General features: G+C 30.9%; 2 protein-coding genes across 2 annotated transcripts; one reads left to right on the top strand and one right to left on the bottom strand.

Moving 5' to 3' along the window:
• The first annotated feature begins 726 nt into the window (after positions 1-726).
• On the top strand, positions 727-6,249 carry LOC116766311 (uncharacterized). Its single transcript, XM_061522707.1, has 7 exons — positions 727-888; positions 2,817-3,010; positions 3,292-3,448; positions 3,987-4,146; positions 4,756-4,943; positions 5,086-5,268; positions 5,403-6,249. The coding sequence occupies exons 1-7, from the start codon at positions 727-729 to the stop codon at positions 5,562-5,564; spliced, it is 1,206 nt and encodes a 401-aa protein (XP_061378691.1). The 3' UTR covers positions 5,565-6,249.
• Positions 6,079-23,628, bottom strand: LOC116766310 (nose resistant to fluoxetine protein 6-like). The gene is made up of 12 exons (XM_032656130.2): positions 23,318-23,628; positions 20,163-20,374; positions 16,981-17,174; positions 16,388-16,652; positions 15,353-15,513; positions 13,783-13,951; positions 10,596-10,789; positions 8,554-8,683; positions 8,223-8,412; positions 7,878-8,020; positions 7,144-7,240; positions 6,079-6,248 (listed from the first exon to the last, which is right to left on the bottom strand). The coding sequence occupies exons 1-12, from the start codon at positions 23,604-23,606 to the stop codon at positions 6,217-6,219; spliced, it is 2,076 nt and encodes a 691-aa protein (XP_032512021.2). The 5' UTR covers positions 23,607-23,628; the 3' UTR covers positions 6,079-6,216.
• Positions 23,629-24,573: the final 945 nt, after the last annotated feature.

The raw sequence follows: 24,573 nt of genomic DNA, 5'->3' as shown, positions 1-24,573 counted from the left end.
TGACGTAACAAAGTCGTTATTCTTTAATTTTTATTGTTCTCTACACATTTTAAAAACGGCAAAATCTTTTAGAATTACAGCTTGGAGTTCAATATTTGTTTGTATTCGAAATTATGCTAATAGGAGTAAATTTTGAGTCATAAGAAAACATTTTTATTTGCTTCAATGCTCAAACCAAGACAGCAGGTCGTTGCCGGTCTTAGTAAAAAACATTAAAGGCAATTCATTTCGACATGAACTCAGCGGGCGGTATATTAAACGGTACCCACACCGTTACACTAGAAATTGTAGTAATTTGAGCCACGCCAGGCACAACTATGTAGAACATTCGAATTAAAGTGCAAAACAAAAACGGGATTGTAATAGAGCCTCTTTAGATTACTTTGGCATTATAGTTAAAGCTGTGATAGATTTTTTTTTGCAAGTTTTTGGTTATTCTATGTATCTTAGATAATCTGTTACTTGATCTTACAACTTGCTTAAATTATTAGATCGAGGAACCACCTGAGCCGGAACAATTGTGATCTAAGAGCTATTTGAAAGTGAATCACGGAAATGGTGATGTGTAAAATGAAATGAACAGACATAAACAACAATAAATAAAAACAAGTGAGAATGTTTGTAAATTTTTGAAATTGTTTTTATTCTTTCGGTTATGTGTAATGTTACTTACTGGCTGGTTACATTGAAACATGTGATTGAAATTTAAAAAGTAAAGTGACAATTATGGCTGTGTGTTTGTGGTTGGTGATATTGTTCTATGGAAGTCATGCTGCTGTCCTTCCGCCTCCTTGGGCCGATGTCAGAAGAAACCCCTGTGCAGCTCATCCTCAAGGTTGGCTGATGCTGTACTGGCCTTCAGATGGAAAATGTTACACTATTTACAAGGTTACCCAGCATTTAACACTATTCATATAAATTGCATAATATTGTGACATAACAGTTCTTAATGGTACTATTACCGTAAACGTTCCAGCAATCCGGAAAGGGAATTAGCATTCTTGGCCTATTTAGATATAATGCTTGCAAAATAACTTAAGATTAACATAACGAATTGCTCTAATAGATTATAAATAAAATGAGGGCTTAAGTAACGATTATATATATAAAATACAACCGGTATTTCCAGTTGCTTTGTGGACGCGGAGACCGTGACCGATTGGTATGATTGTAACAATCGCTGACCCACTGCACTCATCTTAAAAAATTCAATAATAGCTACGACATTTTAATTGTATATAAACCCCTAATTCCAAGAAACCCCTCAAATGTCCAATGTCTAAAAGTAACATTATTTAAATAAAGTCTATGTTGAGATGTAATAAACAACAAATGAAATACAAATTCATATATGCCTCAGCTTAGCGAGATCACGTGTGTTGTGTTTAATATATATTTTATCTACAGCCCTGGTGTTAAACTTGTTACTGGGTAATGTTAACGTAGTCACTTTGTTACGTGACTTATCTTTATTTACATCCCACGACCGAAGACGAACTTTTTTATATTCGTAAGGACATTAAGACATTATCACATTACGTATTTTAGAATTCAAACTCATAGTTTTTTTTTCCGATATTATGAGCATAGAAAGAGTATGTAGGTTTTAGCAGATATATAATCTAATATTTAATTGTTATTTAACAATTAATGTCATTTGAAACATGAAATTTATTAAAAACTATCTTTCTTACACCACAACGGATATTTAAAAGCATCTACAAAGTTATTTCATTATTCTAAGGAATATAAAATATGATAATTCCAGTCAACATTTAAAAAAATAATAATCAAATATACTACCACTAATAAAAAAGTCGAAGGCTAGAACACAAATAACCGAGTATGTGATTTAAATGCATTTTTTAACAATACGTAACGCTTGAAACATGTAAATATGTATTTAGTCACTGTGTTTGATATCAATACAATAAATTTAATTAGATATTGATGTCTAGACGTATCGTGACATCTAAATGGTTGTGGAGTTCAGGGGTCGGGTTATGCAAGCAACCATGACACGAGATGCATGTAACAGGATGCTGGGAGGCTTTATTGTTGAATTTATCTATATTATCTATATTTATCTCCTTATGCTCTTTGTAACCTCACTAGCGATTATCTATGACAAGCTTTAGTAATTTTTGTTAATATATCAATAAAATAAAAACTAGTTTATATTAATGGTAAAAAGTCATTAGTTATTTTGTTGTGAATATTTGCTGTCTTAACGTCAATATAAAAAAACGTCTACTTTGAATTTTCTTGTCACGTAAGAGCATAGCCCGTATAAATATTTTAATTCATTGTACAATACTATTGGTAGATTATATCAGCCATAAACGATATTTTTTTATACAATTACTATTTGTATCGTAAAGCTTTAAAGACTATATTGGCTTGCAGCTTTTATGAATGCGCAACCATGTCGCGGACGTGATTTCCGGATATTATACGGAGCCCGCTATAAGATTACACAAAATTATATGTATACAATTTTAAGCACTTCCTAAAACGTTGCTACATATAAGGAATTAGATGCCTTCTATACCGTTATGCTGAAATTTAAATAAAGTTTGCTCATGCTCCATGCATTGACAATAAAATAAAAATTTTAAAAGTAAATCTATGTAATGTTAATGTTCATAAAGTAATGAACTGGTTTGTTTGATTGAATGTATCTTGGAATTGAGACGAAACCTCTCAGCATTCAATGGATTCACCGTGCGGGCGCTGGGTCTATTGCGTTGCAGACAGAGGGGCTTCACAGTTCAATTTAAATTGTCATTTAAATTGTACGCACGTAAAAATTTCAGAAAGGTCACCCATGTCCAGATACTCAAGAGCTAAGCCCTGGCAGACTGGGCGGGAGGACGGTGGCCGAGTGCAAGTGTCCGCCTGGAACAGCCCAGCTGCCCCACACACACACCTGCCACAAGCTCTTCGAAAGAGGTCCCTGCAAACACGGAGAATATTTCGCACCTGTCGAAGAGTCTTTTAACATGCGAGGGTAGGTAAGGATCTGTGTGAGCGGTTTCTCCTATGATTTAATGATTTACAATACATTATTATTACTATACAAAATATGGTCTATAAAGTTTTCTGTTGATGTCTAAATAAAAATTTTTTTTTGCTATGGTTTATGGTGCGATCATTGCAATTTTTATAGTTATCATTAGGATTATAAATTTTTTTTTTTGATATTTACGAACGAGTAATTTTTCGCGCCATTTCCATTTCCCTAGAATCAAACTAATAACCTATATTGAAATGTAGTATCTCATGTTACAGTGAACGTCAAGGTATGTGTGTGAGACCTCAGCAGTGCGCGGACGAGACCTTACTCTACTGGCCCCCCGATGGAAGATGCTACTACAGACTCACCCAGGGTCCGTGCTATTCCGGCCTCATCCTGGATGTGGGCAGCAACGGTCTGGCGAATTGTAGTGTGAGTGATGTAGTAATATATTCGATCATCTACCTTAGAAATAATTACTTATAGACATACATATAAAAAAACTTTAAATAGATTGTTTAAGGCGTATTATAATAGGCGTAATATTTAACGTAAAAAATGACATTAAATATTGTACTTCAAAGGCAGTCTTCGAAGGCAGCCCTAGTAGGTTCGTTTCAAATTTGGTTAGGTAGAGAGAGGAGCTTGGATGGTGGAGGTGAGCGTTTAACGCGCGTTAGTTAGGGACCCCTTAAACCTACACCTGGGTCGCAAGTCCCAGGCACTGTTGAAGCTCCTCTCCCTGCAACGCGATGGACCCGGCACCAGTACGGTGAATCCATGGAATGCTGAGAAGTTTTGTCTCTATAAGCCAGTTTTGACTTTTATGATAGGTTTGAACAAATAAACCATAGAGTTTTTTTTAATTCTTATTGTACTAGGAACAATTTTTGTCATATCATTTCTAATATCCTTGAACTGTAAATCATAAATGGTGACCTGCACTTTAATCTGACGAGTCTCTAAACAGTGTTCAAGGTCCAGCCCTCACTACTACCAGGGCTCGTGTTACGCTCACTACACCCGCGGTCCTTGCGAGCTCGGTCAACTGTTCCTGCCTGATGGAAGGTGCGGCTGTGAGGAACATCTGCCTCACTACAGCCGAGACGCTCAAGGATGTTTTGAACTCGGTGAGATATCATACAGATTTGATTACTCTAATTCTGATAATAATTTTTCATAACGAGTTTACAGCCTTGATTTTATATTTCACTTTTAATTTTGTTTACTGTTTATTTGAGTGGCTTATATTTTGATTATTACGTCAGTTTTTGTGTCAGTGATTATCAAAATAAAATCAAATTCCACATTTATATCACTAGATGATTTAGAAAGAACGTTAAGGTTTATTCTGTCGATAGCATGTTGTGGTCCATGATTTTAATTACGTTGTGGCCTATTTTAAGGAATGGGGATTCGAAATTAAATATCTCAAATTTTACACACAGTTGTTGCCAGTGTTGGAATGTTTTAAAAATAAAATAATATAAGAACAAATATTGAGAAAAAAAAACAAAAAAATCAGGAAATTTATCATAAGCATAACATGTATTTAAATTGTATTCAGCGATTTAAAGCAATGTTATAAATAAACAAACTCCATTATAGGACAAACTTATTCAAAACAATGAAAATAAATGAGAAGCTCATAGCGAAAACCCATTCGAGCCTTTTTTGATTTAATTTTATAGGAACTATTGAGTAATGTGTTTGATTTTGATCCCCAAGCTTCATTCCAGACACGCTGGGGCCGTGTTCCAAGGGTCACGTATTCTCAATATCAGAAGTATCAGTTAATGGGTCACGCGCTGAGTGTCATTGTAAACGGTTCCACGCGCGAGCTGCAGATGGAGCCTGCTACAGACTGTACACGAGGGGTCCCTGCGACCAGGACGAGATGATCAACAGGGGGGGGAGGTGTACTAAGGTATGGTACCACACATTCGATACTACAATGTCGTCGACAGTAAGAAGTGCTTATTGTCAAAGAAGTGGCATCGATCCCATTAATGATGAAAGTATCCAATGACCGCAAGTAGCTCCTCACTGTACGCATGCCGGTATGTCAGGTGCCGTGTGCTCGCGGTCGTCTGTACGTCCCGTCTCGCCGTCGCTGCTACCGTCCAGGGTCCGCGGAGCCGTGCGGTGTGGGCGAACACCTCGCCTTCGACTTCGAAGCGCGCCCCGCCCTCGACGGACTCAGTCATAACGGCGTGTGCGTGTGCGGGAACAGGCAGTGCGCTTCTGAACAGGTACTATACAATTTTGTTCTTGAATATTTTTAATGACTCTCTTTGGATGGGTAGACGGGAATTTTTGTAAATTATTTCTTGTTAATCAAAATGTTAATATTATTCTGATATACAGCGGTTTCACACTTCTTCAGGTACAGTCATGTCTAACACGTAAGGGTGCTGCTATATACAAAGGTACGTGTCACGTTTTGTATACACAGGGCCCTTGTTCCGAGGGTCGCTGGCTCGCCATGGATGGCACCGGAGTGAGCTGCCAGTGTAGACCCGGCCTAACTTATTGCAAGGACAGCTGACGAAAGATTATATATTTTGTTTATAACGTAAGGATATATTTAAGCAGAATTATATTGTTTTTGTTTTAATATTGTATTTCTCTCAAAATGTTTGATCGATTGTATATTAAATTTAAATGTTTGTCAGTCGCGGTGTATAATGCATATCCGGCTTAAGTTATTTAATTTTAAAGTTAATATTATAAGAGTTGATATATTATAGTCCAGATGCTATTTAATAAAAATGTACAGGCGATTTGTAAGGAAATAAATTATTGTTACTTTTAATAACATATATAAATGTTATAGGGATCATACTAGCGTGACACTTCAAATGCCATATACTACCAGTGATTATATAAAACTAATTAACAAAATACACTTTTTATATCTAGGAGACGTGATCTCATTTCTTATTAAGATATCATAATGCTTTTTAAACTATAATACATTTGTACATAGAAAACTGGGTTTTAATGAATAAAAGCTCATGAGGAACAAATGTTTGTGAAATATCTTGAATTAAAAGATAAAAGACGAGTCATTTTATTTATTTTCACATTATCTTATATGTTAATAACATCAGCGTATAAAAATATGTCGTAGCTACAAACTAAATATCATAAGTTTTGGCCTAACGCTATACAATTGAATAGTCACAATCCCACCGAACTCATTTCTCCTTTAGTTTATTCTGTGATTTTCCTGCGAAATAAAATTACAATTATAAAACATTTATATTTATATATATATATATATATATATATATATATATATATATATATATATATATTTATATATAATAAAGAATTCACATCACAACAGCTTCGGATAAATATTGTATACAGTGAGATACGCTTTAATATTCGACTATGCAGATCTTTTGTGTTCCAACTTCCAAGTAGGTCGAAAGGAAAATTAATTACAGCTCTTGAATAGATTGTATTTCAACTATTTTTTAATATAACAAGTGTTTCAACTAATGATTTTTAATTACATAAATAATAATCTGTTGTTATTTCGTTTCTGTTGTAGTTTGATGTTTTTTCGAGGAAAACTTAATTTGTAATATGTGTACGGTAGCTAATTTTTTTTAACCGACTTCTAATAAAAGAAGGATATCAATTCTACCCGTATGTATTTCCACAACTGAAATGTTTTCGTGTTTGTTGGTCTCTATCAAAGTCTGAACAAATGTGCCAAATTTCGAAAGTGTAGATACATACATACATACGTATGTTCTTACGTTTGTGTTCGCATATCTCCGGAACTACAAGTCCGATTTAAATAATTCTTACTTTGTTGCACTAGACGTAGTTCAACTTAGGAAGGACATACTACAAGTTTCATCAAAATCAGTTCAGCACTTTTTAAATCCCTTGTAGAATAGTAATTTAAAAACTTCTGGTTACCTCGATTATAAACCCCAAGCAAAGTTTATATACTATATAGGCGAAAAAACTTTAAAATGTGTTTCTGTGACAAACTCCCTATTTTTCTCACAAGAAAATAAAAAATATTGATATAACAATAAATAGTTTCTTTTATATTAAAATCTAGAAAGATTTATTTAATTAAGAAATCACAATTTTATGCTCACCAAAATATATCCTATACACTTGGTTGAATGGCATCTCTATTGACACTGTTGTTAGAATAGAAATAACGAAGACGACTAAAATTTCAGGTACGTTTGTCTGTAATACAAAAATAATTAATTATACAAGAGTTAATGACAAAACAAAAATAGACAAGAAAGGTTCCACTTAGCTTGATACATTTTATTGTTCAGTTATAAGGTAAAAGACAAATAAAACCGAATAAGTCTTAATTCGCTTAATTCTTCAAAGATATATATATATATATCCATTGAAAGTTTAATGGGAATTTATTTAATTGCTTTAAATTTCCTAAATTATAATGTAATATAAGTAAATAATGGAAAAGGTTGTTGTTCAAAAAGTTTTTGATAGTCGCAAAACTAAACTTTACCTGTGACAGGTTTTGATGGTAACGAGGGTCAGATGTCTGAACTGCTTATCAAATAGGCTGTATTTCATTCACAGTGATGGAAACTTATTTAAATATTCAATGGTTTTTCACTTTAATGTAAAAAAAATAATCTTGATCACGTGTGAAATTTCTAATTAAATATTTTTTTTTATGAAAATCAAATTTGATCTTTTTGAACAACTGTCGTCATAAAGATGAAGGTTGCAACAATAAAATATATTTATATAAATATATAAATATGTTTGGTTAATAAAGAGTCCTGCCAATTACAGTGCACAGCTAAATTTACTTAATTTTATGTATAGAGTATTATTAGCTTACAAGAAGAAGTGGTGAATAGAACTCCGAATGTCTCTGGATGCCAACATTATAGAAAAATATTGGGAACTGGGTCAAGTACACGCCGTACGCGATCTTATTGAAGAACTTAAATAGACGCCATTCAACAAACGGGGTTCCGACTCCTAGAAGCACAGATCACGATAAGGTTTACAAAAATCATTTCATTTAAACTTAAATCTATTCTTATTTACTGTTTGTTATGCATTCGATCAACATATATTTCTAATTATTGTAAAGAAACATTTTGAACGGTTATCAAACAGATAAACAGAAGAAAATAGAGCACTGTTTTTATAAATAATAATTAGACATAAAACAACGTACCAGAATATTCGTTGCATATGCACCAGTGGGCAATGCACATGGACAGCCCCCAGAGAATGGGTGTGAATGCAGCGAACATGGCCGCTTGTCGATGCTCATACGTGTAACCCTCTAGACCCATCTTGTAAGGGCTGACGATAGTGAATGCGGCCAGCGCAAAACTACAAGCCCATGCCAGTCTAGCTTGATTCTGTTATGTAAAAATATACTGATAGAATTTTATGGATTACAAAAACGATCATTAGATGTCATTGGCCATGTTTGATATTTATTTCATTCGTAAATCAACATGAATTTTAACGTCATGAGATTTTTTTTTAACTATACTTACATCACTGAGATTTATATATGATTTTTTTGATTTAATGAAATATGCCATGAGGACTCCTATAAGGTATATCGTAGCGCGATGTGTCGGTAAAATATATGAATAACGTGCGGCGTCGAGAAGCTTCTGTACACTGAAAAGTATGAATAAGAAAATTTTAAATACAATAAAATTTATTTATTACTATCAATATTAAGAAAGCGTAATTTTAATAACATTTGTGTTAAATTGGTGCAACAAAATTTTATTATCATTATTAAAATTATTCCTAATTCAGTTCTAACAATAGGTATAATTAATGTCAAAAATTTAAACTATTGAATACTGAAGGCTTTCTCTATACTTTTCAGTACATATATATGTTCTTAATATTATTATGTTGTACATATGTATCTTAAGTAATTAGTTCTCATTGCGAAGGCGTTTCGAGTGACGTCAAATACGCTGTAATTATATTATCTAGCGTAAGAAGTGAATGATTATCACCTCGTATTTAATATGTCTGTGATTTTCGCAGCTTTGTATAATTGTGAATGTTTAATTTAATGAATGAAGGTTTATATCACTGTTCTATGGAGTTCTACAAGTGTTAATAACGTCATAAAATTAATGTTATAAAATAATAAATCATTAAAATTCATTTAGAATAAATAAACCATAATATTATTTTATACTAATATATATATATGCGGAAGGCCCAGGACCGGGTGTTGTGGCGCGAATTGGCAGAGGCCTATGTCCAGCAGTGGACCAAGAGTGGCTAAACGATGAATGTAAACATAAAGGTTTCTGAACGTAAAACGATTTTTAATACAGTTTGCTACAAGAGTGAAGATTCTCAAGTGTAGTGCTATTAAATCCTATTTACTATGTAAAATTAAAAACATCACATGTACTTGCATACATATTTTTTATTTAATCTTATTTAGAAATGTATGCATTATTATTAACTATCGTATAAAAACTTTGGATTCTGACATATTTTGAAATAATAAATCATAAAGAGAAATAATTCAAAATTTTATTACATAAATAATAATTTTTCATCCGTTAAATAAGAAGTCGTTTACATTTTAAAATACATTGATGATTGTGCTATTAAATTTATCCAAATGATTTCAATTCTATCTTTATATTTATACTTTCTAGTATATACATAATATATAGAATAAATAAAAAAAAATGATTTAAAATATAAATATTATATATCTAGCATAGGAGAGTAGATGTTATTGTATCGTATCCTTATTTACTTCGTACAGACAATAAAATACTTTCACGATTGGTGTAATTTGTGAACGCGTTATGTTCTAAGTTAATTATGTTAAGGGGTAGAACGTTGATCCTAGTACGCCATTTGCTTATTAAGGGTAGTTATAATAATCTTCGCACAATGGGTGTTATTAAGGCAGATAATTAACTACATAATTAGTTTTTGGCTTAAAAAGTTAATCATTGTTATAATATATATTGTATTAAACAGCGAATAAAATGACAAATGTTATAAAGGCAATATATTATTACGAAAAGTATATACTGAATCGTTTTACCGCCGGTTTGGTACTATAATTTGAATCTTCAAACTACACAAGGAGCGTTTTCAGTATTTTGTACATGATACAAACAAGTGGTAACATTACGGATGTTCAGATAATTTATAATAAAAATATTTAAATGAAATAACTCAAATCATGAGATCTAAGATTTTCGCGAGTATTCATTTAAATGAAACTAGTATTATTCGGATTTACTACGCGGATTTTATTATTTACCGTGATCACGGTTGCTGCAAAGTAACCGAAACGTCGGGATTATGTAGTTTTTAAATAATAAAATCCGCGTAGTAAATCCGAATAATACTAGTTTCATTTTAACTCAAATCAGTTTGTTTTTGTACCATCGAGCTGAAGCCTGCGCGAGCATACAGATAAAATAATCTCATCCAGATAATTACAATACAAAATAAAACAATAAAGGTCACAAAGTTCAGTCAAACAATTTAGAGTAGAAGCCAAGCTTTATATAATAAAAATATCAGTACTTACGATATTCCGTAATACACGAACATGCTGATATCATACCAATGTATGGCCAGATACCTCAGAATTGTTGAGGCAACTGATATACCCAATATTAAGGTCAGACCCAGCTTCTTGTACTTCCACAGTATGAACATGAGCGGTAAGGTTGCTATGTACAACTGCATATCCATTCCGATCTGATGTGTGTGTGTTAGGCACTGGAAGATATTTTTTTATTATTATTAATATTCAAATATTATAGGAAGTTGAAATTATATATATATCATACGTTTCCAATAAAATATTATTAAAGGCAACTAAGAGTTTTTTATTGTTTTATATTCAATGAAATTCTTACAGATATAAATAAAAATAATATTTTATAAAGGTAACGGATGATAGTCTATTAAAATATTTACTATTTATTTGAAAAAACAAAGCATGACTTAAAGCTCACATTTCGTAGTTTATACGTTAATACTATGACTACAAAGAATTTGGAATATTGTCTCTTACTTATGGTTCTCTATAAAGTTAATTTAAATTTCTATTGAAAGTCAATAGAGCAAGGCCAAGGTGAGTGAGTGCTTACATTAGAATATGAGGATTTCCATCTTTAATTAGGTATAAGGTTTTTTTGTTTGATTTTCCAAACGATTTATCGGATTTATTGAACGGGTGAGCTGATTTTGATGTGTCTTTTTTTAAATTTAAATGCTTAATTACTCGTTATGATTCTTAGAGATATTAATATGAAAATCCACGCATTTTTTCACGCTGCAAAGTCAGGGCTACTGACGACTTTCGTATAAAAATTACAATTAAAATAACAACTTTTTAAACGAGTAGTCCATTGCGAGGTAGGAAGTCCCCTCGAGGGGGTTATTGTTTGAACTTAGTGTTATTAAGAAATGTCATTCGTTTCTTTTACCACAGATTAAGTTAATGATGAAATCCTTGGCATTTTAAAATTTTTAGGCTTTGTTATATTGTAACTATTACGGATTGGTAAATGGGTTTTTGTTATTGTTTATAAAATCATCTTAATTTGTCATTCTTTTTGTGGAATAGATTAATGTGTTTTATTCTTATATTATATTATTTGTAATATGGATTGTAAAACAAAATTGAGATCATAAACTGAGCTAAACTGTTTGCTTATCTTTAGACAACAAAGAGTTTTTCGGATAGCCTATAAATAATAGCGGTAAATAATATAAAATGAAATATTTAGGGTTAAGGGTTTTGGCTTGGGAACACCCTTGTTATATACCTATGTACCGCTGTTAGCGGACTCTGTTTGAACAGTATTTATGTAAAATATTATTTTATTCCTTTGTTTCGGTATAATACGCAGTGATTTACAACGCCGTCTGAGCAGCGCTCCCTAGTACTTAGTAGTGATTTTAATGCAAAATGTTCATTGTAATGCAAATGCATTTCAGATGTACATTTTTAACAGAGGTGTAATTAACAATGTTAATACTTAATGAATTATATTTTTTTTGTCTTAACATTTACGTTAAGAAGTGAGTTATTATTATTAGTTTTTTAAGGTATTTATCATTATACGAGGTTCTTGAGGGAAATATTAATGTCACTTACCCCTATTATATATCATTACACGCAAATAATCTTTTAATCTATTATTATTATATGTATTATATTTTTATATATATTTATTTTTAGCATATGTACTACTATTGCTTCATTGGGGTGTGAGTTGTCTTGTTTGGATTTACATGTTGTGTGTCTTATGTGACTTTATAAATGTTAGATTAAAATAAGTGTCGTCTGCACTATTATAATTGCCAGTATAATTTAATTTGCTTCCTTATGTCATATTAATTCGCTAATGCTATTATTTTAAACATTTTTATATAAAACTAAAACCTGAATGTTAATTTTGAATAGTTTAACATTATTTTAATTTATTTTTAAATATTCTGTAACAGAAAATTAACAGTCTTGAAAAGAGGAATACATTTTAAGACACGGTGACTAAATCAAATAAACAATAATCTTATATATAACTTGTATATACGATGTTGTGTGTTATTTAATATTAAATTATTTTTAAACTGACCCTAGTGATCTGTAAAAGCGAAAATTAAATCTACGTAATGAAAAAATCGAATAAAATTTCCTATCTAACAAAACATAATTCATAACACCATTTTAGTTTTACACAGAGTAAAAACGCCTGATGGCGAAATCCATTGGTTATTTTTTAAGAGAAGGTTTTATATATTTTCTATGATGACACCGGCTGGATAGATTTTTATATATTTTTTTTCTGAATGCATTCCGAAAACTCAGCAATGTATTTCGCGACATACATTCAATAACCGGGTGACTTATATAAAAGCTTGGGAACTTAATGAACACTCGCTCGCCTATTGTTCGATCAAATTTTTCCGATATTCACATTATTATTTTTTGTTCTGGTATTATTTTAATGACTGCGAAGTACAATGAAATTCATAACTTGTGACGGAATAATTAGGCGATTATCCCGAATTATTGACGTTGGAATTGAAATAAGCTGAATAAAAATAGAAAAATAAAACTTTTCACTTGTTCGTGAATAAATATATATTTTACAAATTTTCAAATACAAATTGCTTACGAGTAGATTAATACATACATATAAATATCAATTTAAAATTTATATATCGTATGCGAGATTTTTACCACCAGAATTAGTTTTCCAGTAAACAAGCGAGTCGGGGTTATCTTTTAGTTTATGTGTAAAATACTTTTAATTTGTTATGTATATATTATACTGATGCAATAAATAAACCAAATAAATTATGACCTTTTTATCTCTTGAATATGTACTTATATATTTCTCATAGCCCTTAGATTATAAGGATGGTCTTATAAGGCTTTGAATTAGACGCAAATCTGGCACACTTTTGATATAAATAATATACATCGGTATATGTGAATTCTACACAGTAAGGGTATTAATTTTTTAATATCACTAAGTAGAAATTCCAATAATGTCTTTAGACACGAGCACTTTTAGATACCTTAGATTAGATTTCTTATTATATTATATCAAATAATATATATTAAAACCATAATTCAATATAATAGATTTGACTCCATGAGTCCATAGTGTAGTGTAGTACAGTATAGCTATCATTGTTAAAAAGGGTTTATAGTGGAAAAATTCTGAGTCACTATTAAACTTATATGAACTCACCATATCCTCGAAGCCGAAGTAGTTGTGTATGAAGAGGAAGCTCTTCCACATGTTTTTTTCGCAGACACGGCTATGTTCCTCCACCACAAGGTTCCACTGAGGACCGTTGTTGATGTCAGGAAGGATGTACGTGCAGAACAGCATAAGGCTCAGGAACATCGGGAATAATCTAGAAATAATTATCTCTTTATTCTTTGAATAAATTTCAGTTAAATATTCATAAAAAAATAAGTCACTTATTTCTTTATTGCCATAAGATATATAATTGTCTATTCTACAAAAGAAATTCATTTATTCTGTTTTCCTTGGAAGGTATGTACGGTAGGTGGTTAAGGCTGCTTAAAAAATAAGTGTTTTGGCTTGTTTTATGACTAAAGTACCGAAATTAAAACTAGACTTATATTAAAAAGATGCAGAAGAAACAAAGTTATTTCAGAGTCAGTGTCTCATATAAAATAAAGATTATCAAAAAATATTTTAATTTCTTTTAATTTAAATGTGCCAACAAAATTGAAACAAAAGCATGTGAGTGATTCTTAATTGATTTACATCAATAAAATACTCGGAATTATGTTACAAATACTCAATATTTTAGCATAAATTTATATAACAAACGACACCATAAAACAAAGACTCAATAAAAACACAGCTGCAACTCATGATTTATATATACTAAGATTTATTTATGTTACTTCATGTAAATTAATTTGTCATCTAAGTATATTACACGAACAACTTTATATCTGACAATTAATCCTATCCATTGGCTGTCTAATTTGGTAAACGCGTGCTGTGTTGTAATTCAAATGAGCGATCGTTTTAATACGATAATAACGATATTTAAATTGAAGTTTAAATACCGTAATTTCCTTTATCATTAAAGGTATAAGCGTCAAATACGGATTTTGTTTTCAAATTTGTACTAATTAGGTATTGGATGTTGTGTAGGAAATTTATGATGCGCTTAACTAATTATTATCCGTTGTTTTGCGATAAACGTCAGTTACCGCAGAATAGTTATATGGAACTTTGATTTGAATTATATCGCTTGAAACGACGAATAGTATCTGTTAATAAACATATAGTACACTGTATGTTTTGATCACTTCATGTAAACCTTGTTCCCAGCGTTCGGTACAATAATCCGCTCACAGTTTTTCTCATTTGCATTTAAGTTAAATACATTTGTCTGACAGGATTTTTTTAAATTGTAATAAACAAACGTTACTAAAATATATAAAAGAATATAATATTATTTTAGAAGCTGTTTAATAAAATTATAACCAGCACAAGCATTTATAATAAATATAATTCAAATAGGTTCCGTAGTTATAAAATAACTATTGATCAAAATTACCTAAATAACTTAAAGAAACTTATATAGTGACTCCAATTGCTGGTCTTGCATAGATGTTTATGAAGTATATTTAAAAAAATAATAAGGGCAATTTCTTTACTCACAAATTATTATCGAAGGATGCTACCAAATGATATATCAGGTTACGCTATGGTCTATCAACTCAAAATCTAACATTATATGGACCTTGGAGTAGTAATGTTACAAACTGACCTGAACCATCTGACCAGAAGTCTGTTTTTAAAGTCAATACTGCCTCTCTTTTCCAGTTCCTGCATCAAGTTGTGAGCGTTGAGGAAGCCACTGAGATAAAGGAAGCTGTCAGTGTAGACAATGGCAGACCGCCCGATCACTGCCCAAGGCATACCAAATACCTGCGTAAAAAAGTTCACTTACCATCTTTGTTTAGCTTATATAATTTAATAAACTTCGGCCACAGAATTATATAATGAATGATGAAATCTTACATTATAAATCTAACTAAACATTTATTATGAGACATTTGAATTTATTTAAAAGATATAGAAATGAACACCCATCAAAGTAATTATGTAGAAGACATTTCGCTAAAACCATTTGTGTATTTACTTTGCCTAATGTTACTCGAGGAATATCAGAATAATGGAATATTTTATGATAATACGAGAGACATTGTATCCACAAGACAATTATAAGACATAATAAGAGATAAATTTAAATCACCAATCTTAATAATAAATATAGCTGAATCAAGTATGAAAACGTTCCCCCCATTTATATAAGTGACTTATAATGCTTGTGTGTTCTCACAAACGAAACTTTATCCTCTTTAATATAACATTTGCTTATACGTTATTAAACTATGTGTAATGTTTTATAACTGTGCAATTTATTTTAATATTTAAAGCGTCCACTCTTCGGTGTTGTAAGGGTCAAGGCTGTTTAAGTGAAATTAATGACAAATAACGTCGTCTTAAAAGGTTGTCATTGTTAATGTACTTTGGATGTTTGTTAAAAAAAACATGTAATACTTTTCTTTGTAAATGACTGGCGTGGTCACTTCTATTCTTCTACAATAAATTCTATCGAAGTAGCAGTGTTAATATTCTTAATGTCTGATTTTTTCGGCTTGGCTTATGTTATTTTAGTTTACTGAGCAGAATCAGCATTTATTTTATGACAAACATTTGTCACAGCCAGAGATAAAAACAAAATAAGTATTTAATTCTACTGACAAAATTATATTTGTAAATATTTATTGTAACTAACCTCGGAGTAACTTGTCTTATTCACGTATGGGCTGTGTGCCATTGCCATGGACTTATGTGCAAGAAGCAGCGCGAACGCATTCAATCCTCTGAACGCATCAATTCCTTTAACTCTCGTCGGGGAATCCGTTAGATCAAAAAGTTTTTTAAAATTACGCTTTAAGGAGAATGCGTTCAGCAACTTTTCGAAGTTAGTTCCGCCCTCTCTTCCGTCATCTAGCATTGTTCCCAAACTCAGCAAAAGTAAGATTGCCAGGAAAAATGTTCTAAAACAGAAAAACAGGAATTATAAAAGACTTCATAAGTTGTATTACTTGGAGATAGTTGAAATTAATTGTGATTTCGGGACATGTTATGTTCAGATTTTTATTCGATATAAAGCATTATTAAAAACTAGTAAAGAAACATTTTGCAGTGCTAACAGCGCGTTCGGAATAGTTTTATTACAAATTTCAGCGACCACAATATGTAAATTACATCTCGTTAATGTTCCAATAAATTGCCGGGATCAATTGAATTTACGATAATTTGTGCTCATTCATCAATTGACTATTTTGGGGGTAAACAATGAGCGTAATATCGTAACATACTTACATAGATAACGCTTTACCGAAAGAATAAGGTCTGCTAAAATCTTTGACTGTGCACATAGTGTTTTGAACTCTGACCGATATTCCGAGGCTTGACAGTTTTTGATTTAGTTCGTCTTCTAAATCAAAACTGTTACAGGAACTTGGTATACACACACCCCATAATATACTGGAGTACCTGGGCACTCTGTGGCCCATCTGGAGATAAAGAGTGGTTTTTAAATATATATATATATATATAAAACAGTTAAACAAAAACAACAGGGAAGGTGTGATATTAAATAATTATATATAAAAAGTGGATACTAGAAGCTACTGAAACTATTTTTATCTTTAAACACAGACGAAAATATATTATTATAAGTTTATAATTAAGGGCGTCCTTATCGAGGTGTCACATGTTTATACCAGGTTATATTAAAAGTGAATAATTGAAAGTATGGTGTATAATTAGATGCTTTGTATAGCAAGTGGCGTGCATTGTTAGAGTTCCAGAAATTTAACTTTGTCTGGAGCCTGGTCAAAGGCTATTGTATTACACAATGAGAATTGTGATGCAAAATAAAGAGACCAAATAAGTTGACAATGTGGACTGTTGGTGTTGCTTACGGAATAATAACTAATGACCTTGGTAATGCGTGATCACGATTCAGATGATACCCTGTACTTGTTTAGTTTTATAGTTACTTTGTCATTTGTGATTATGTTTTGTACATAATTCAGTTGTCACTATGTAGGAGCTTAATTGGAATAATGTTATATCAAACTTGTAAGATAATTTTGAGAATAATAATGAAGTTTTTAACAAATTAAATGTCTTTGATAAAGGCACCGGTTTAATAGGTTATCTTATTATTTATCTCAAATACATATTGGTCTCAAAATATTAATCACTGTTAATGAAAATAAACTAGTAATAAGGGTACGAAATATATGTAAGGAAAATTTAACAAACTAAGAAGGCATTAAAAAATGAATTTTTTATGGTACAGCAAAGAGATTGTCGATTTTATTGTACCATAGACAAGTTTCACTAATGTTGATTAAAAAAAAAAGTATTTGAACTCTGAACTGTTTATTTTCTGTTCACTGTTAGTAAAAAAGTATGTACTGAAGTTACCCGACTACCGATTTATCCCGCTTTTAGTGCTTTTATGGTACCTAAAGTCATGCATTTGCGGCTAAAGGTAAATTAAGTATTCATAGACCTTAAAGTAAACAGAAATTCAAAGTATTTCACTTTGACAACCTTTGAATGTATCGGGAAAACAGTCTTTTCGTTTTTATCGACCATTGATTGTTTGTAACATTTGTTTTTCCTCTTAAATCTTAACCAGATCACGTAATTTAACGTAAGTTGTTTGACATTAAAGTTCATACACCCCCAGGCTTAGCAAGGTAAGGTAATAGAAATTCCAACGATGCAACGCAATTTGCTAAATTTCAAAGGATAATTTAATGTGACATAATTATATCAAGGAGTTAATATTTCTTGGATAACTATGAAGTCCCTCATATAATACAGCACTTAACAATAGGGATTACCAAAATTTAATTTATCATTTAATTTCAATTTGCGTTCAAATAAGGAACTTGTACGTCGATGCCTCGTAACTTAAGCGGTGATTTAATTGTCAACGTCGAAATGTACGATCGCTTCTTGAATATTAAAGAGATATTATGTTTTATATATGATTAACTTGTAATTGTAGTCCATTATTTTTCTAGGAAAAATAAATGTTTTGTTTAATTTCATAAGACATTTTCATATATGAAGCATCCTGCAATGTATCTTTAGTTCCGATCAATATTCAGCTTCGATTCCGTAAACATTTCTGTGAATACTTTAAGTTGAATTGAATCTATTGTCGGTTATATTTCTATAATCTCGAGACATGTTCATCTCGTTTGCCATTCATTACGGTGGATGTAAAGTAAACTGGACGTCGGACAAATTAAAAATAAAATTTATAAAATTGCTATGTTATCCGAAGCATATCACTAGGTAATCTTTGTTTGAATATAACCTATAAAAATAAAATTATAGAAACAGACATTTTCTATAGATATGTGAAAGGAATGCGTTTAATTCATTTGATAATTGTATACGTGACTAAATCTACGATTACATTACGTCATTTTATTTGAAATCATTATAAATTAATTGGATAAACCAATCAGAATTTAAGTTAATGTCATAGTATATTAAAAGTGCGTCACTTGTGATATGACGTCATAGCATTATGACGTCATATGAAAATCGGGAGGGGGTGATCGTGTGACGTAAATAGGTATAATGAGCTGTGCGAAATGGCTTGCATATTATATATGTGCCCCTTCATCTTTGTTGCCAACTGATCGTTACTAATGGCAATGCGGTCGCGACATCTTGCGGAGTACATGTTGAACTATTATTATGATTAGTTTAATACATTTCTGAGAATTTGATGCTCCGAAGGTGAAAGTTAAGTGCAAATGTCTCGTCAATTATAATTCTAATTAAATGTTATATCAGAACAAAGACAACTAGTATATCACCTTGTTTGTTATTTGTTACTTGTTTCGAGTTACAAATTTCAGTATCCAGAGAGTTGCTGCTACGGAGATGTTATCTCATAAATTGTATTTGTATAACGCTTACATTCGTGCAATAAAATAGAAGTTGAGAAGAGGAATATTGTTTTTCAATAATGAAACAATAATAACCTTTAAATATTGTAAACAAAAACGTTAAGCTCCTTAAATATACAATGTTTCAGTTTAACATAATTAGGGTAGATTTATTTTTCAGTGTGCTCGCTTTGCGGTTTTATGCCCATTAGTTTCATACTATTTGTGTGTAAAATATTACAAAGAAACTTTAATTTTAAAAGTCTTCGTTTGGAATAAAGAAAAGTTTTTATGCATGTTTACGTTTGCATGCAATGCGCTAATAAGATTTTTCACATCTCTCAGATGATAAGTCGTAGAGAACGTGAGAAAAATTCTTCAGCATTGTTTAAAAAGTGCAACCATTACGTCAACTCCAGCTAAATCCAGATTAAAACGAAATATTGCACAGTTCTAACAACATGAAAATAAGCAAAACTTATGTACTGCATTTTTAAATGTAAGATTTTTTTTTGCATTTTTGGATTTAAAAAGCAAAGTATTAAAATTCCTGTTTTATTTGAATAATAAACTTACATCAGTGATGTTACTCCTTATGTAATGGCCGCTGTGTATAAGGTAGTCTAGATTTTCCATTTCTTTGCTTCCACCTAAGCTAACTTGCAAGGAAGCCAAACAATATTTTCCTCGAACGGGACCGTCGATGCCCAAACATTCGTCAAAATCCCCATATTGGTTGCCGTTCCCACTCAATATACCGGATGGAGGCTTTGCTGTCGCATCAAACACTGGAACAAACATTGGCAATCAGATTATCGAACAACGACAAAGTTTGTCTATTTTAATCCAAACTTGCTTTGTTGCTTTGTTACGCGATGACTCAACAAAAGCGCTCTTAGGAGATTACAGGTCAATCTTGTTTTCGAACTATATATGACAAAAGTTTCGGATGTGATTCATGAGTGAGAAAAATAAAATGAAATGTTACGGTGCCATAAAAAGTTTGAGGAAGTAGAAGTAAGCACCGATAAATTGTGATTGCTTATCTTTGGTTTATTATTATCGTTCTTTAAGTTAATATTTATATACAATAAAAAAAATAGCAATAAAACCTAGTTTTGTATGTATGGGTGCGTGATTGCGTTTGTATTTAAGTGTGTTTGTTTGCGATCATTAATATATGAATAAATCGTCCAGAAATTAGAGAATATGTTTAGATTATTTTTTATTTAATTAGCTGTGTTGTTGTTGATAAAATAGTTAAGATTCAGGTAAATACGATAAGTGAGGCTTTTACGCAAGCAAGAACCTCCACGTCTAAAATCAATAGAGCTTTCCAAAAACAATTTAAACATTTGTTCTGAACTATTTCCTTCCGTGTTATTGAGTAATTTTATTAAATGACATGCGTTTAAAGGGATCATTTAAGGCAAATCGCTCAAAATATATCTGAAGGTTACGGACAATAACTATTTTGAATGTCGACTGGTAACATTGAACCTTGTTATGTCAAAAGGTGGTGAAATGGCGGGCAGTGAATGCGAAATGCGTACAATCTGACGCCTGACATTGGCGTGACTTGACTTCGTTTGCACTCTGTGCTTGGAATAAGTTTGAGATGGACATGCTTTATATGGAATATTTCGTAACATAATTCCCTTCGATATTAATATATCCTTCCATTGCATTACACATAGTAAATTACTGAGTAAATTACTAGCATTATAGTTAAGATTTGAAGGAGCCTCCACTTCATTTATTATTGTGTGTCACGTCGATTTCATAATATTTGTAATATAGATAATAGCTTTAACTTAACGGTTAATAAACAAAAACTTTGATTACCGAAATTCCAAGTTTCGTTTGGTATTGTTTGTAAGAACGATTGTTTTCTGTTTAGGGTAACTTATTACAATTGTTTGCGATACATGGCATAAATAAATCTGTTTGACCAGCTTTCATCTGTATTACAGAATAAATTATTATTTTAATAATTTTCATATCCCGGATGATTCATGAAAAATGCATGGATGTATTACGTAGGTGCATATGTCACAGAAAATATTTTTTTATTCATCAAGCATGTTACATATGTCGTTACAATGATATCTGTTTTAAATGTTGAACGAAAATAATTATTATAGATTTCTATATTTATGCATTTTTTAAGAATTTTAATAAAGTATTTATTAAAATTTAATTTAATATAAGAAACTTGCGACCTTTTCGACTTTACGTACCAGCGCTGAGCGGATTCTGGCCTGGGATTTATTTCTTTTTATGATATCTTGGGTCGTTTTCCTTTGACTGTTTGTGTAAGAATATGCAATATTTAAAAATTATTAAAAGCACAAACATGAAAATTGCTAATGCAACAATCATAAATGTAAATGGTTATTTCTTTACTTACGATTTACGTATCAATAGCCAAAAACGTTACGATGAACTATTGATTGTACAATACCTTTAATTTATATTAAATTCTATAATTAACTGACAATTTCTTATACGAACAATTTGGTTAACAACTTAACTCTTCATAAAGAATAACTAGATAAATACATGAACTGTCGAAGTAAACTATTAAAATATGTATGTTTAACAATATCGTTATTATATTTTTTACTCTTCCTATTAGATTTCCCAAATGCTATTATTGCAAACAAATATCATAGTTCAGCCATTTCTAATAGAAAATTATTTGTCCAAGCTAGGTATCTCACCGGAAAAGTAGTAAAGAAAAAAGTAGTAAAGAGTTTTTGCATTGAAAATTTTTCATTTATATGATCATATGATAAACATACAATTAAAATAATGTATTTTATAATTAAATATAAGTAATTTTACATTTAAATAAGATTTTTTTAAATAAAATCTACATTATAATGAAAATTCTTAGTAATCCAATTTTATCGTAATAGTGTTAGCCTACATATAGTTTTTATAAATGCATCTCAAGTCCTGAGATGTAAAAAGAAATACTTAAATAGTATTCATAATATTAAACTATGTCATTATTTACGTACAAAATTATTTTAAACTGTTCATCGCTTATGTTTAAATCAAATTAAAATGATCAATTGAAATGTATGTGTTACGAAATTAAAATTTATTACATGCATAAAAATAATTAAATAGCTTTATGAAGAAAGCTCGTTATTTACAAAATGTATTTAAAGTTCAGGGCTTCGACCGAAACCGGATTATGTCGGAATCATTATTTGAAGAATTAAAATATCTTTAACATTTTTTAAATTAAGAACAATAATTTTATATAATGTATATTTTTTCAGAAATAAGGCATGTTCATTTGCTCAGGTTCCATGCTCCCTAAATATTTACCAATTACAACATACATCCATACAGGTAGTTCCTTTGGAGGTTTTTCTAATTTTATTGTTTATTTCATTAGCTTTATTATCCTGGGAGTAACAAAGTAAATATAAAATGAATTGGTACAGTTTTTCCGAAGCAACAGTATACGATTTTTTTTTCTAATAAATTAGACTTACGTACAAAAATAAAATACAATATTTTTTTGAAATGTACGTGATGTAATTGCGATGAAAGTACTTTAGAAACGATATGACTGCATCTACCGTGATTACTACTAAAACCAATTTTTAGTATTAGTATGACTATTGACTAAATGCATTAAATTATTATTTTTTTGCAAATACCAATTCATCTCTCATTCCTTATTAATTTTAAATATGAAGAAAAATAATTACTTTTTAATGCCCAAAGCTCCAATCGGTCCAGGCTGTTAAGAAACAGCCGGCTGTCATGCCGGCACTTTTGACTCGTTCCATTCATAGGCACCATAATTTTAGGGAATCTATCCCACATCCCTACTAAATTGACCCTCGCACGATCCTGGGGTTCATTTTTGTCTAATGTTATTACAGTCCCATTGAATAAATTATTTGTTATGATGTTGTCGGATATCCTAAATTCAATACACTCGCGAGCTGCGCACACGCAAAGGGCGGATAGTAGCACGCAAGCGCGCGCAGCCATGTTTGTCACAGTAATGATGGCTTGATGCAGTGAACTGGGTTTAAGCAGTAACAATAACTATACGGCACTGACATCTATCCGGTATAACAATGGACTTGTGAAATTTTTTATCTACCTACTATTTTGTTTTTATTATTTTAATAATGTTTATTAATGTCTGTTTATGTTTGTCAAATCAAACATCACCTTGGATTATCTCATAGGTGATTTTGCATATATCTTTTTAAGCAACCTTAACTTAATGACGATCATTCATTTCACTTCTGCGAGATATAATGCATAACGTTTTGTTTTTATTAAACTGTGTGAATAAAAATTGCAATTGCTATTTGTGTGTTAATTTATTTGCCATTTATCTCATCGGTTATATTTAAATGGATGAAATATGTTCTATTCTGTTACTTCTTTCCTTTTTTCACGCTATTATCAACTAGCATGTGATAAAGGTAGTATTATGTAAGTGCTACATAGGTCTTAGTATTCTATGAAGCTTAGTATATGCAAGTGTGTTTGAATTAGTCTCTGTTATACATCATATAATATCAAGGATACTACTTGCCACAACCTATGATGAGATTAGAAACTTTAGCCTACGTTAGGTTCATCAATCTTAGTAACCGTTATTGTTACAAGGTTGCGATGGATTTATATTTTGTGATATTTAATGCAGAAATCTAATGACATTAAATTGAGGGAAATAATGACGAAGAAATGTGCCAATTAAATATAGAATAATCATTTAACTTTTTTGATATAAATATGCAAATATTGATCGACATTCTTATCGTGACAATGTGATAGGTATACCATTAAAATTGGAGCCTTGGTCTCAATTGCACATTAATTTGTAAATGGAATTTTTCTTAAAAATATCTTCAAAAACTTCATTATAGAATAATGAATATTCTAACTATAGATTAATTGTGTTTTATGAGGCGAATGATCGTTGTTTCGTGTGAATATTAAA

The sequence above is a fragment of the Danaus plexippus genome, chromosome 15 (genome assembly GCF_018135715.1).
Source record: "Danaus plexippus chromosome 15, MEX_DaPlex, whole genome shotgun sequence".
NCBI lineage: Eukaryota > Metazoa > Arthropoda > Insecta > Lepidoptera > Nymphalidae > Danaus > Danaus plexippus.
This window is presented reverse-complemented; position numbering and strand designations above follow the sequence as displayed.